General features: G+C 45.1%; 2 protein-coding genes across 2 annotated transcripts in view; one reads left to right on the forward strand and one right to left on the reverse strand.

Moving 5' to 3' along the window:
- LOC138963773 (intraflagellar transport protein 122 homolog) overlaps nt 1-15,000 on the reverse strand; it is a 336,636-nt gene that overhangs the window by 249,224 nt on the left and 72,412 nt on the right. The gene's annotated exons all lie outside the window — the stretch shown is intronic.
- On the forward strand, nt 8,019-11,004 carry LOC138963518 (uncharacterized). Its single transcript, XM_070335395.1, has 2 exons — nt 8,019-8,530; nt 9,184-11,004. The coding sequence occupies exons 1-2, from the start codon at nt 8,350-8,352 to the stop codon at nt 9,420-9,422; spliced, it is 420 nt and encodes a 139-aa protein (XP_070191496.1). The 5' UTR covers nt 8,019-8,349; the 3' UTR covers nt 9,423-11,004.

Raw genomic sequence — 15,000 nt, forward strand, 5'->3', positions numbered from 1 at the left:
TGGAGGTCTCAACAGGGGGTTGGACTGGGGGTGTGTATCAATTTGAGAAATGATTAATGTTCATCATCAAGCTATCAATAAGTTAGATTCAGCTTTTGTATGCTGCTCTATGACATCAACAAAAAGTTAAAAGACCTACCATGCTCATAAACAAACAAGAAAGCCTTATTTTAAGAATCAACCCCACCCCCCACCTCCCAACGCTCCCCCAGTGTAAATTTCCCCATTTTAAAAACAAACTTTTTAGATTTCATTGTGTTTGTTAAAAGAAACAACCTTTTCAAGGCTCCCTAATTTTGGTTAGTTTTAGAAAGGGTATAGAGATATGGGGTGGGGGGAGAAAACCCTTGGGGGATGGGGGGGGGGAGGGGGGTAGGGTCGCTGTACCTATGATGTTCATCAGATCATGGTTTGTGATGTTTTGACTCTATTTGCTTCTTCACAAGATATGTTAAGGGGTTAATATTAATCGTCACTCAGTATGTGATCCAAGTTCAGTGGACATTTTATTACGCTTGGTGTGAAGAAATTGTATTTCTCCGAATTTAAAACCCCAACTTTCTTAATTCCTACAGTCTAATGAATGATGACAAGGAAGATTTCCCTGCGTATAACTTTCTATACATGTATTGTTATGTGTTTCCGTCCAGTAGCTCAATTTTCTGCCGCTAACTGCTTTTGTAACAGACACATGACCAAATATTTTAAAGAGGCATGATCAAAATTCAGTGCTTTCATTATTTTGTAATATGTATTTTGGTATCCCCACAATTTGAGGAGATTTCATATTGATTGAGCTCAATATCCTCTCTGTCTTTGTATGACTATCTCTCTCTCTCTCTCTCTCTCTCTCTCTCTCTCTCTCTCTCTCTCTCTCTCTCTCTCTCTCTCTCTCTCTCTCTCTCTCTCTCTCTCTCTCTCTCTCTCTCTCTCTCTCTCTCTCTCTCTCTCTCTCTCTCTCTCTCTCTCTCTCTCTCTCTCTCCCCCATCTCTCTCAGACATCTATTTTGTCTATGTTTACATGTATGTGTTTTCCACTGACTCTTTTTAGTATGTGGAATATCCCGGGTGGAGTGGGGGTTGTAGTGATGCAGTAAAACATGTGTATAATGTATCTCAGTCTGGATGTATGTCATTTATAAAGTTGAAGATGCTTTCTCTTACCCCCCGCGGGTTAGGGGGAAGAATTTACCCGATGCTCCCCCGCATGTCGTAAGAGGCGACTAACGGATTCTGTTCCTCTTTTTACCCTTGTTACGTGTTTCTTGTATAGAATATAGTCAATTTTTGTAAAGATTTTAGTCAAGCAGTATGTAAGAAATGTTAAGTCCTTTGTACTGGAAACTTGCATTCTCCCGGTAAGGTAATATATTGTACTACGTTGCAAGCCCCTGGAGCCAATTTTTGTATAGTGCTTTTGTGAACAAGAAACAATTGACAAGCGGCTCTATCCCATCTCCCCCCTTCCCTCCGTCGCGATATAACCTTCGTGGTTGAAAACGACGTTGAACACCAAAGAAAGAAAGAAATGCTTTCTCTTCCTTCCTTGGTCTTAGTTTCTCCGTTTGTTTGATTGCCTGTCTCTTGGGGTCAGAAAGGGACATCTTGGGGTCAGAAAGGGACATCTTGGGGTCAGAAAGGGACATCTCTTCCTTCCTTGGTCTTAGTTTCTCCGTTTGTTTGATTGCCTGTCTCTTGGGGTCAGAAAGGGACATCTCTTTTTGGATATTTTAATATTTAAAGTGTCTTTGTTTATTTATCTTACTTGATTAGATTTTGTTGGTGGTGATTGTGTGTCTCAGACATACATGATTTGACTCTTTTCAGTAAGTTTCTGTCAATGTCATACTGTGAATGTCATATGTCTTGTGTTTGAGAACTTTTCTTTTTTTCTGAAGAATTTGTTTTTTAATTCAAACAAGGAGATTGTATTTAATTAATTGTGGTAAGCATTTATGTTGTCTTATATTGTTTTTGTAGTTCAACAATACTATTTACTGTGATGGTTGGTCTTACTGTAGTATTGTTTTCTTTTAATTGCTTACAGTAAGTCTGTACTTAATATCTTGGTCACTTGTGCTACAGTTTTTTTTTTTTTCGAGTTACATTTTCATTGAGTATATTGTGTTGATCTTGGAAAAAAATAATTTAATTAATTAGTTTTCTCAGGATGAGTTCGTTGTGTTGTTGTTTAAGGTCAGGCAGCCCCACCTTCTCTTGTTGTAGTGATGATAGAGGGCGTTGTGATTTCTTTTACGTTGTAAAACTTTTTTCTCAGATTTCTGTATATTGTAATCCTAAAAATCCTGTGATTTTGTATTACAAATTATTTTAAAATCAATATGTTTAGCCTTTTCTGAGAAAAAAATATTATAAAAAAAAGTCTGTCGTAGATAATTAACTTTTCAACATGACTAATTAATTTTTTTGTGTGCATAATTAGTTGTTTTGTTTTAGGGTACCAACTAATTTTCTATGGCTTGTATGTTAACTCTGCTTCAAGCTTTTGGAGCCCTGTGTACTAAGTATATGAACATCTCAGTGGCAGGGGGATGGAAGCACTTGTTAATGAGTGGGAGTGTGTGTGCGCGTGGTGTGCACGAGGATGTATGCACGTGAGTGATATTTGTAAATGTGTATTATTATAATATCATCTTTGTATTTATATTATTGAAATTGTTATATCTCGATGTACAGCGCTAAGAGCATAGTTAAATTTGTGAAGCGGCGCTATATAAGCTATCTTTATTATTATTATTATTATTATTAAATGTACTCAGTTTGATAATTAGCTAACCCCTAGATTATTTATTCTCCCTAGGGCGGGGATGTAGCTCAGTCGGTAGCGCGCTGGATTTGTATCCAGTTGGCCGCTGTCAGCGTGAGTTCGTCCCCACGTTCGATGAGAGATTTATTTCTCAGAGTCAACTTTGTGTGCAGACTCTCCTCGGGTGTCCGAACACCCCCGTGTGTACACGCAAGCACAAGACCAAGTGCGCACGAAAAAGATCCTGTAATCCATGTCAGAGTTCGGTGGGTTATAGAAACACGAAAATACCCAGCATGCTTCCTCCGAAAGCGGCGTATGGCTGCCTAAATGGCGGGGTAAAAACGGTCATACACGTAAAAACCGTGGGATTTCAGCCCATGAACAAAAAAAACAAAAAAACAAAAATTTATTCTCCATTAAGAAAATCAGAAGGACAATGGTGTCTGTATTTTTTAGAGTATCATTCATTTTGCGAATGAATGGCATAAAAAGTGATTGTTTTTACCGTTCTTTCTTTTTTATGAAAGAAGTGTAAATGTGTATGAATAACCTTGAAAGAAGTGATAACCTTGAAAGAAGTTGTGACCTTATTTTTCTTTCTTTTGATGTATCAATGTGTCCATGTTATTTTTGGCAATGTTCAAACTGTCTCGCTGAGAACATCAGCTGTCTATTCTGAGATTTGTTTATAATATACTTCAACAACTTTCATGGCTTGAAGTTAATTGCAAGCGTGTGTGTGTGTGGGTGTGTGGGTGTGTTTCGTTTTGTCTAACATTAACCTCTTCTGAACTTGCCTGTCTTGTTTTGTTTTGTGTTTCTCTGTGTGTGTGTGTGTGGATGTGTCTGTGTGTGAGTGGATGTGCGAGTGTTTGTCAGTCTGTCTGTGTGGATGTGCGAGTGTTTGTCAGTCTGTCTGTGTGGATGTGCAAGTGTTTGTCAGTGTGTCTGTGTGAGTGTGCGAGTGTTTGTCAGTCTGTCTGTGTGGATGTGCAAGTGTTTGTCAGTGTGTCTGTGTGAGTGTGCGAGTGTTTGTCAGTCTGTCTGTGTGGATGTGCGAGTGTTTGTCAGTCTGTCTGTGTGGATGTGCGAGTGTTTGTCAGTCTGTCTGTGTGGATGTGCAAGTGTTTGTCAGTGTGTCTGTGTGGATGTGCGAGTGTTTGTCAGTCTGTCTGTGTGGATGTGCGAGTGTTTGTCAGTCTGTCTGTGTGGATGTGCGAGTGTTTGTCAGTCTGTCTGTGTGGATGTGCGAGTGTTTGTCAGTCTGTCTGTGTGGATGTGCGAGTGTTTGTCAGTCTGTCTGTGTGGATGTGCAAGTGTTTGTCAGTGTGTCTGTGTGAGTGTGTGTCTGTCTGACTGTGCGTGTGGGACGTTAGCAGTCTAATTTCTTCGGTTTTGTCTATCTGTCCTTATGCCTGTGTTACCTGCTTATTCATACAGTGCTCGTTTAGTTTCCTCGTGATGGCTGCGCACTAACAACAAAATACTGTATTGCACGGATGAACGCATCCCTATAATTACAACAGGGCTATAATTACAACAGGGCTAGGGGAGGGAGGGGTAGGGTGGAACAAAAAAATCCTTTTTTGGAATATCTCATTCAATACTAAAGACAAAAACACAAAACTGGTGTCATTAGAAACTTTATTGAATTTGCCACAAAACAAAGAAAACAAAAATAGATTTATTTTACCGACTCAGGAGAATTCGCAGTTAAAAACGCAAACAAATGTGGGGCAGGGTGGAACATGACGGGGCAGGATGGGACATTGCTTGGGGCAGGGTGGAACATGACGTGGCAGGGTGGGACATATGAATTTGTGTGTGAAATTAAGAACCTTGTACCAGCTAAAACAACGCCCTCGTGAGTCTTCATTGAAGATTTCCGATGATTGGTGATACGATCCCTGCAGAGTCCACCGCCTGTCCTCACTGAACAAACGCTTCTTTGAAGCTCTGGCTTTCTTGGCCACAGCTCGAGGTTTCTTGGGCACAGCTCGAGGTTTCTTGGCCACCTTTTTCTTCTTCGCTTCCATCTCTGCTTTTTCTGGTGTGTCCGTCAACACTCGGCTTCTGCCAAGCGCTTGACCGGTACGCTTCCTCTGCTGGGTAGCCTTTGGGTATGGCCTGATAACTTCAGGTGAGCAGATCAGAACAGAGTCAGGGGAACGAGATGCGCTTGGATCAGGTGGACAGTCAGCAGCGCTTGGATCAGGTGGACCGTCAACAGCAGCGTTTTGGGCGGCTTGTGTTGAAGTTTCAATGGGAGTGGTTGATTGTTGACAGGGTTTGTCGCTGATGTAGCTTTGGTAGAAGTCGGTTTCTGAAAAGACTTCGGTATCCAGTGGGCAGATGCCCGTGGACTTGAAACCACTGGTGATGTTCTGAATTGTGAAGGCACGGTTATATGCAGTGCCAAGGATTCCTGCGACGTCGTGGATCGTCTGACATTTTCCAGGGTTGTTGTACATCCATGAGGTGATCGCTGCGTTGTACTGCCTCTTCAGCGGGCTAAAGACGGTCTTGGAGCCTGTGACTACAGTGGGGAGGGAGACTCAACAGCACAATGCCGTTGTCTCTGTAGTAGTCAACTGCTTCCACTGAGATGTGGGATACATGATTGTCTAGAATGACAAGGACTTTGTTCTCCACCGTGCATCGAAGATGTTTCTGAATATGGTGGAGGCACTGCACGAAGATCTCCTGCGTCATCCACCCGCTTGGGTTACAAAAGCCTTGGGTGCCTGGTGGTGCACCGAAGAGCATATGGTTCTTGAAGTTCTTTCTTGGGAACACGAGGCAGGGTGGCAGGCAGTTCCCGATGCCGTTGATGATGCCCAGACTCTCCACGCTCATGCGAGACCAGTTGTGCGACCTGCTTGACACCAGCCTCGGCAACCACCTTCTGAGGCCTCTGGGAGGTGGTTAGTGCCGTTTTATCTACATTGTAGATTCTTTCAGGCGTTAGGGTGTGTTCTTGGTACAGCCGCCTCAATTTCTCAAAGAAGGTACCAACATTGTGCTTATTGAATGCAGTTGCTCTTGCAATGCTGGTCGCCTCAGGGGTTCTGATGCTGAGCTGACGATGGCGACTCTTGAATGCTGTCATCCAGTCTTTTCCGGCTTGTTTGTTTTTCTCCCAGTTGTCTGGAACACGATTCCCATTTCGAATGGCTAGGGTGTAAGCTAATGACTTTACAGTCGCAGTGTCTAGAGGAAATCCAATGCGTGATGCGGTCAGTAAGTACTGAACTAACTCAACTTCCTCTTCAATGGTGAAAATCAGCCTTGACTGGGACATCTCACTATATGAGGCCAGCTTCTTTCCTTCGCCATCTTTCCTCACTGCTCGCCATAAAGAGGATTTTTTAATTCCAAATTCTTCAGCGACTTGTCGGAAAGACTGGCCTTTTCTGACAGCCATCACTGCTTTGTGGAGTTGCTGGACATTCTCAGTAGATCTTTCTGTCCGGTCTGTTTTTCTTTTGTATGTTCTCACCATCTGAAAGTGGAAAGAAAATAAAAGGAAACATTTACTTATTTGTGTACTTATTTATCTATTGATTTATTTATGTATTTCAATTTCACATCCTTTGCAAATAGTGATTTTAGACGAACAAGAACAATACCGAAAAAGAACTTGAAAAGAAAAACAATAACCATAAAAGTTTCAACTGAAAAAAATATTGATAAAATTAGTGATATGCATGTAAAACAAACAATAGATTATTCATTGTTTATAGACTGGGAGAAATTTACGGAGAGGGGCAGGGCAGTGAAACACCCCAGGGGTAGGGTGGGACACCCAAGGGGCAGGGTGGAACACTGAAGGGGCAGGCTTGGACTGTTCCACCCTGCCCCGTCCCACCCTGCCCCTCAGTGGATCAGTGCAATTAAATCTAAAATTGTCAAGAAAACACAGAGTATTGAAAGTAGCATCCGGCAGCATAATATGCCTGAATAATTTCTCTCTGCAGGTGTCAAGTTTCATTCTTGTCCAGTCAAAACAAAGGATACAAAGCTTGCGCCTATTAAAGAGCTAAAAATTTACTTACGGTTGGAATCTGGATAATATTTTCTGCCTCATCAAAACCAAACACCGCTGTCTGCAGGACTTTGGCGCCAGACACCGGTCTGGAAAATTACAGCTTGGCGGGAAAACAAAAGTCCCGGATAAAGCATCGCATCATCACTAAAACTAGCCTGTACCACCCTGCCCCATGTACCACCCTACCCCTCCCTCCCCTATAATTGTAGCCCGCTTTTGAAGTTCTGACAGAAAGTTACATATACCTTAAAAGTCTGCCGCCAGCTGTTTCTTCATCAACCGATCTTGTGCGTTACGGCTGATGCCGGTGTGTTAGTGTGCGTCCTCAGTCAAAATGTGTTTTCGTTTTAACTCTCACCCCCTTCCAGCCCACCCCACCTCCCCAAGTGGCTCTCTCGCACCGCGTTTTTGCCCCGGCCCCCTCTCTCTCTCTCTCTCTACCCATGTAGGCTACCGTATTTCTTAACTCTGACCTTGAACCTTTAAAGTAGCCAGACTTGCTGTGCATATTATAGAGTAGAGGGGGAGGGGGGAGGGGGGAATAAATCATCTGCGAAGGAGACAGAGAAAGAGAGAGTTTGTGTGCCAGTGTGTGTGTGTGTGTGAGAGAGAGCGCGTCTGTGTGTGTTTGCATATGTGGGTGAGTGTATGTGTGTGTGTGCGTGCGTGTGTGTGTGTGTGTGTGCGTGCGTGTCAGTCACTCAGTGTGTGTGTGTGCGTGCGTGCGTGTGTGTGAGCGCGCGCGCACGCGTACTTGTGTGTGTGTGTGTGTGTTTAAAAGTTAGTTCGCCCAAGTAAAAGCATATTCTGATGACCCCATTGTAAACCCTGGACTGACAAAGATATTTATCCGTATGGTGGCGAATATTATCATATGCAAAGGGTTTCTAAAAATACAAAGCAACGTAGGCTTGAGGTTCTCGTTCCTTGCCAAACCCTGCTCCCCTGCTCGATTGATACACTTTTGTTGAGCAGAAGCTTTTGATTTTGCTGTGTGGATGTGAACTTTAGGGTCGGTGCTGTTGCACTTGCTTCGTTTCAAAGTTTGCAAGATGGATTTGCTTCGGAAAGGGGGCTGGGGATGTGTCGTGTTTGTGGTTGTTGGTTGTGTAGCGGTTGTATCCCCTGTGCTTGGCCAGGTAAGACTGTGGTTTTGTTTGTCATGTCTGTTTATTCGTGTGACGAGGGCGTGGGGTGGTCTGTGTCTGTGTCTGTGTTTGTGTGTGTGTGTGTGTGCCTGTGTGTGTGTGAGGGTAATAGTCCGAGTGCCAACAGAGTGTCCTTTCTTGGCAGGTGTCCTTTCATCAGAGGTTCCGCTGTATTTTATTCCCAAATGATTTGCAGGTCTCACGGTCAACATAGAAATGGGAGAAGGCTTGAGGAAACGCGACCACCCGGTCACACACGGCGGGAATGTCTACCGTACATACATCTTCAGAGTCGTCGTCATTCTCGGTGACGTCATCATGGAGGTCACACGCCAGTACGTCCGCGTCAACGGGAGACAACTCTCGTGGAACGCTCAGTGCGCATGCCCGGCGTGTGGGTGATGATGTCGGAGGACGGAGTGTTGCGGTTTGTGTTGGACTCCAGCGTGGAGGTGGAGGTGAAGAGATGGATCCATCCTGATGACGTCACACTGGGGGCAGACTTCCTGAACGTCGAGGTGGAGAACGAGCATCTGCTGGCTGAGGATTCGGATGGCTTGCTGGGTGGGTCTTCTTCTAAGTATTTTCTCTTCAATAAATATATAATTTACAAGCGTTCAATGCACGATGTTAGGAAATAACTCTGTCGGGTTTGCATAGGTGGTGGAAGAGTTGCGTGTCTCCACACGTACGTCGTTGTCTTGGAGACCCGCTTCTTGCCAGTGATTGGCTTTTCATGTCACGTGGGAGTGTTTGCCTCAGATTTTCCAGGAGAAACTTTCCCAACGCATACAATCCCCAGTTATTTTCTAACATTGTCTATTGAAGATTCAATTGGGTAAGGTTGTTGTGGTTGTTGTTTGTGTTGTTGTTGTTTTGGTTGTTGTTGTTCTTGTTTGTGTTGTTGTTGTCTGTCAGTTTTATTGTTGCTTTTTTGTTTGTTTTGAAAATCTTGTGTGTGTTTTGTTATGAAATATTAGTGATGACTAAGCACTCTTTTGTGTAAGGGTAACTGGTAGAGAAAAAAAATGTTCACATACCCTGACTTCCCTGACAACATTCAGCTCAAATAAATGATTTCAGATATACTTTTTAAGGGGCTGTATATACAGGTACTCCTTTCAAAACATCAAAGTCATTTTTGCAATAAATAAAAATAAAACTCACTTCTGATTTCTCAATTGCCTTATCCTTTGGTGGGTTTTTTTTGCGAACAGGTCAATTTGTCCACAAGAAAATGACCATGACGAAACTGCAATATCGCAAGCACAAGATGATCGCCAGCCTGAGAAGTCGCTCTGGCAGAGAAATGCGTCACGGATCTGCCTACCTGAAGAACAGGAAGGACCCCTTCTTCAACAGAACCACGCCCTGTCTCAACCTCAGATTGCACGGCCAGAGACTTTTGGACCACCCCTCTGACTTCTACAAAATCCGGGATGTCTTTTATGTTTGAGAGATTCCAGTCTCTACAAGAGCAGTATTCAGGGCTGAGGTGCACGAAGCGAAATCGGGTGCCACCCAACTGGATGGGAGCCATATAGCCACGGGGTCTGATTGGTTCAAATCGGGTGCCACCCAACTGGATGGGAGCCATATAGCCACGGGGTCTGATTGGTTCAAATCGGGTGCCACCCAACTGGATGGGAGCCATATAGCCACGGGGTCTGATTGGTTCAAATCGGGTGCCACCCAACTGGATGGGAGCCATATAGCCACGGGGTCTGATTGGTTCAAATCGGGTGCCACCCAACTGGATGGGAGCCATATAGCCACGGGGTCTGATTGGTTCAAATCGGGTGCCACCCAACTGGATGGGAGCCATATAGCCACGGGGTCTGATTGGTTCAAATCGGGTGCCACCCAACTGGATGGGAGCCATATAGCCACGGGGTCTGATTGGTTCAAATCGGGTGCCACCCAACTGGATGGGAGCCATATAGCCACGGGGTCTGATTGGTTCAAATCGGGTGCCACCCAACTGGATGGGAGCCATATAGCCACGGGGTCTGATTGGTTCAAATCGGGTGCCACCCAACTGGATGGGAGCCATATAGCCACGGGGTCTGATTGGTTCAAATCACAACAAATCTTAATTTCAACGAATCAAACCCCACGGATGACTCCCACCCAGTTGGATGGCACCCAGTTGGATGGCACCCAGTTTCGCTTCGTTGGAGGTGCTCGAGAAAGTTGCCACCCAAACGGGAGCTACCCGCAGTGTTGGATTGGATGAAACTAAGATGTGTTGTGATTTCAACGAATCAGAACCCGCGGATTGTTCTCTCCCGTTTGGGCGGCGCCCACTATCGGTTCGTGGACCTCAGCCCTGGTGCACAGTTTCACAATGTGGGAGCCTATGTTCAAGACCTTTCTGATGTGTTTAGTTTGCCAGTCTGATGTCGTGCACAAGACTGCGAGACTGCTGTGTGAACTGAAGAACCAACTTGTATCAGCCCCACATTGGCTGATCGGTCCAAGGGATCGTAAAGAACAGCAACCAACAAAACTGTGCATGACTTCACTTCTGTTCTGCTCAATATGTTGAATATGCTCAAATTACTAACCTAGCTGACTGTACGTAGTATACAAACTATTTCCAGCATATCGATGTTAACTGCCGGCGGAACCATATGTAAATTGTTTGTTGTGTGTTTAAGTTAAATACTATGACGCCCCTGTGAGCATATCTGTGGTGTGTTGAGGGAAGAAGCCTGGCGCCTCACAACTAACCAATCTTCTTCACGTTTGAGTGTGTCCTCTTCAGCGACCAGGTGCCCCCGTGCAAAACTATTTGTGACGTGTGCGGCATATCAGCCTGGTATGTTTTGTATATTCTATTTTGACTTAATTAGGAACTTTAAGGGTAGGCCCTTTTAAATGTCATCTTTTACTTGTGAAGCTTCTTTAAACCCGAAGACAGAATTAAAAGAAACAGCTCTGCAGGCGAATGTGCCCCTTTAATATAGACGGTTGTGGGTGTGTGTGTGTGTGTGTGTGTGTTTGTGTGTGTGTGTGTGTTTGTGTGTGTGTGTGTGTGTGTGTTTATGTGTGTGTGTGTGTTTGTGTGTGTGTGTGTGTGTGTGTGTGGGTGTGTGTGTGGGTGTGTGTGGGTGGGTGTGTGTGTGGGTGTGTGTGGGTGTGTGTGGGTGTGTGGGTGTGTGTGTGTGTGGGTGTGTTTGTGTGTGTGTGTGGGTGGGTGTATTTGTGTCTGTATGCCGTGAATGTGCGGGCGTTGTGTGTGTGGGTGTGTGTGTGTGTGTGTGTGGGTGGGTGTGTGTGGGTGTGGGTGTGTTTGTGTCTGTATGCCGTGAATGTGCGGGCGTTGTGTGTGGGTGTGTTTGTGGGTGTGGGTGTGTGTGGGTGTGTTTGTGTCTGTATATGCCGTGAATGTGCGGGCGTTGTGTTTGTGTGTGTGTTTGAGAGAGAAGAGAAAACAGACAGAAAGATGGTTGTGTGTTAAGGCTTCAGGTCTTTATTATTTAGCCTTGATGCTCTGCGTTTTAAATGTCCATCTAGGAGTAATAAAAAAAAATTGTATGTCGTCCCTACTCATGTCGTGCAAATAAATTTGATGTGTTATATACATTGCCGGGTATCGCTCAATCATCTTAACAAATTTAAATTTTCAGTTGTGCGAATTTCATGGTGGCAGTCTATCCGATTCGATTTTGTCTCTCGTTCTGCCTGTGTTACATTGTATCTTCTTTCTTCGTTCAGTGCTAGTTTAGTTTCCTCGTTATGTTTGCACACTAACAGCAAAGTGCCGAGCAGCAGGGGTAAATACACCCCTATAATTATACCATGGCTCTAAATGGGGCCCCCTTTGCAGGTTGTGACAGTCAGTTACATGTGCAGGCAGTCTGCCGTCAGTTTCTTCATCACCTCCACTGACAACCTGTGTCTGGCCTTTCTGAAAACACCTCCGCGTGAGGGATTTTGCAGCCAGCGCAGTGAAGATAAAGAGGGAACATGTTCTCTGCCCACGCGACAGCAAGCAGGATGTCACTGAACTGTTATGAACAGTGTTGTGAAGTGCAGCTAAAGTGCGTGTGACCTCGGTACCCTTCCCACCACTCCCGCGAACCTCTCGCCACCTCTCCCCGCACCTTATGTGTCTTTGCTCCTGTATGAGGGCTTACTAGTGCCAAAACCTGGGGTTACCCATTGTCACGTGATAATTACTAATTAACGCTGTCAGTTACTGTTTTCACTCGTTAGTTACTAATTTTCACGGGATAATTAGTCATTTTTAGTTTTGGCACTAGCAATCCGTCAGGAAGTGAGCCAAAACTAAAAAATTAGTAATTAACAGGTGAAAGTTAGTAATTTTCCCGGGAAAATTAGTAATTAACACGTGAAAATGGTAATTATCAAGGGAAAATTACTAATTTTCCCTTGATAATTACAATTATGAGGTTTTGGCACTAGTAAGCCCTGTGACGGCTAACTAGTGCCAAAACCTGGGGTTACCCATTATCACGTGATAATTACTAATTAAGTAGATGTGCAACGCCAAGGCACTGCATACCCCAGCGAAAGACAAACCCCTCTCTCTCTCTCTCTCTCTCTCAAACACACACACACACACACACACACACACGCACACACACACAAACACACACACACACACTCACACACACACACACAAACACACACCCCAAGTCACACACGCACACATACACACACTCACTCACACGCACTCACTCACTCTCTCACACAAACTTCATACACACAAAACACACACCCATACGCACATATGGACAGACAGACATACACACCTTTACAAACAAACACACATACACGCACACACATACACGTATGCACACACACACACACCACACACACACTCACACACACACTCACACACACACACACGAGTACAGACTAATGCACGCGTGCGCGCACACACACACACACACAAATACACACACACACCCCACACACACACGAGTACAGACTCATGCACGCGTGCACACACACACAAATACACACACACACACACACACTCACACTCACACACACACACACGAGTACAGACTCATGCACGCGTGCGCACACACACACACACACACACACACAAATACACACACACACCACACACACACACACACGAGTACAGACTCATGCACGCGTGCGCACACACAAATACACACACACACACACACACACACACCACACACACACTCACACACACACACACACATACACACACACACACACACCACACACACACTCACACGAGTACAGACTCATGCACGCGTGCGCACACACAAATACACACACACACACACACACACACCACACACACACACGAGTACAGACTCATGCACGCGTGCGCACACACACACAAATACACACACACACACACACAAACAGTAACACTAACACATGTGCACAAAATGAACACAAACACACACACCGCGCGAGAGAGAAAGACTACAGGGAGGCATGACGTCATGATGCATTAATTGACGTCAAAGACTTTCGACCGTGACGTATTCTTCTTACGCGAGCTTTATCCATAGACTTGGAAACTACGGAATTTCTACCCGTCCAAAGCGGCCTTGGGTGGCGTTTGCTCAAAAAATGGGGGCGCCAATTTTACCCACCGTATTTTTGTTAGTATGGTCCCAATTTTTGGTGAACTTCCATCTCCAACTGTGGCCCATTTTCGGGCACAAAGAATCCTTCTTTATCATGTATTATTCGGTATGCACATTTCTCAAATCGATTACAGTATAGCGTTCACAGGATACCTCCAGCTTCGCTGGGATAAACACGTGAAAATGGCAATATCAAGGGAAAATTACTAATTTTCCCTTGATAATTAAGTAGATGTGCAACGCCAAGGCACTGCATACCCCAGCGAAAGACAAACGGCCTCTCTCTCTCTCTCACTCTCTCAAACACACACACACACGAACACACACACACACACACCCAAGTTACACACCTACACACGTACACACATACACACATACTCACTCACACGCACTCACTCACTCTCTCACACACACTTCACTGTACACACAAAACACACCCCCATACGCACATATAGACTGACGGACATACACACCTTTACAAACATACACACACACATACACTTACGCACACGCACAAACACAAACCAACCCTCTCTCTCTTTATCTCTTATACAAACAGACACACACCCACACACACATGTACATACGCACGCATGTACGCACGCACACTGGCACCCACAGACACAGACACACACACACATTGACTCACACAAATCTCATACACACACTCATACGCACATACACGGTTGGCCTAGTGGTAAGGCGTCCGCCCCGTGATCCGGCGGGAGGTCGTGGGTTAGAACCCAGGCCGGGTCATACCTAAGACTTTAAAATTGGCAATCTACTGGCTGCTCCGCCTGGCGGCTGGCATTACTATGGGGTTAGTGCATGCTAGGACTGGTTGGTCCGGTGTCAGAATAATGTGACTGGGTGAGACATGAAGCCTGTGCTGCGACTTCTGCCTTTTGTGTGGCGCACGTTATATCTCAAAGCAGCACCGCCCTGACAATTATGGAAACAAACAAACAAATACGCACATAGACAGACGGACACACACACCTTTACAAACAAACACATATACACACTCATACACACACAAACATACACACAAACTCATGCACACACACATTCACACACACACACACACACTCCGGTTGGTCCGGTGTCAGAATAATGTGACTGGGTGAGACATGAAGCCTGTGCTGCGACTTCTGTCTTGTGTGTGGCGCACGTTATATGTCAAAGCAGCACCGCCCTGATATGGCCCTTCGTGGTCGGCTGGGCGTTAAGCAAACAAACAAACAAACACCCACACACACACACTGTACATACGCACGCACACACACACACACACACACACATTGACTGACACAAATCTCATACACACATAACACACACTTATACGCACATAGACCGGCACGGTTGGCCTAGTGGTAAGGCGTCCGCCCCGTGATCGGGAGGTCGTGGGTTCGAACCCCGGCTGTGTCA

The sequence above is a fragment of the Littorina saxatilis genome, linkage group LG4, assembly GCF_037325665.1.
Source record: "Littorina saxatilis isolate snail1 linkage group LG4, US_GU_Lsax_2.0, whole genome shotgun sequence".
NCBI classification, from domain to species: Eukaryota; Metazoa; Mollusca; class Gastropoda; order Littorinimorpha; family Littorinidae; genus Littorina; species Littorina saxatilis.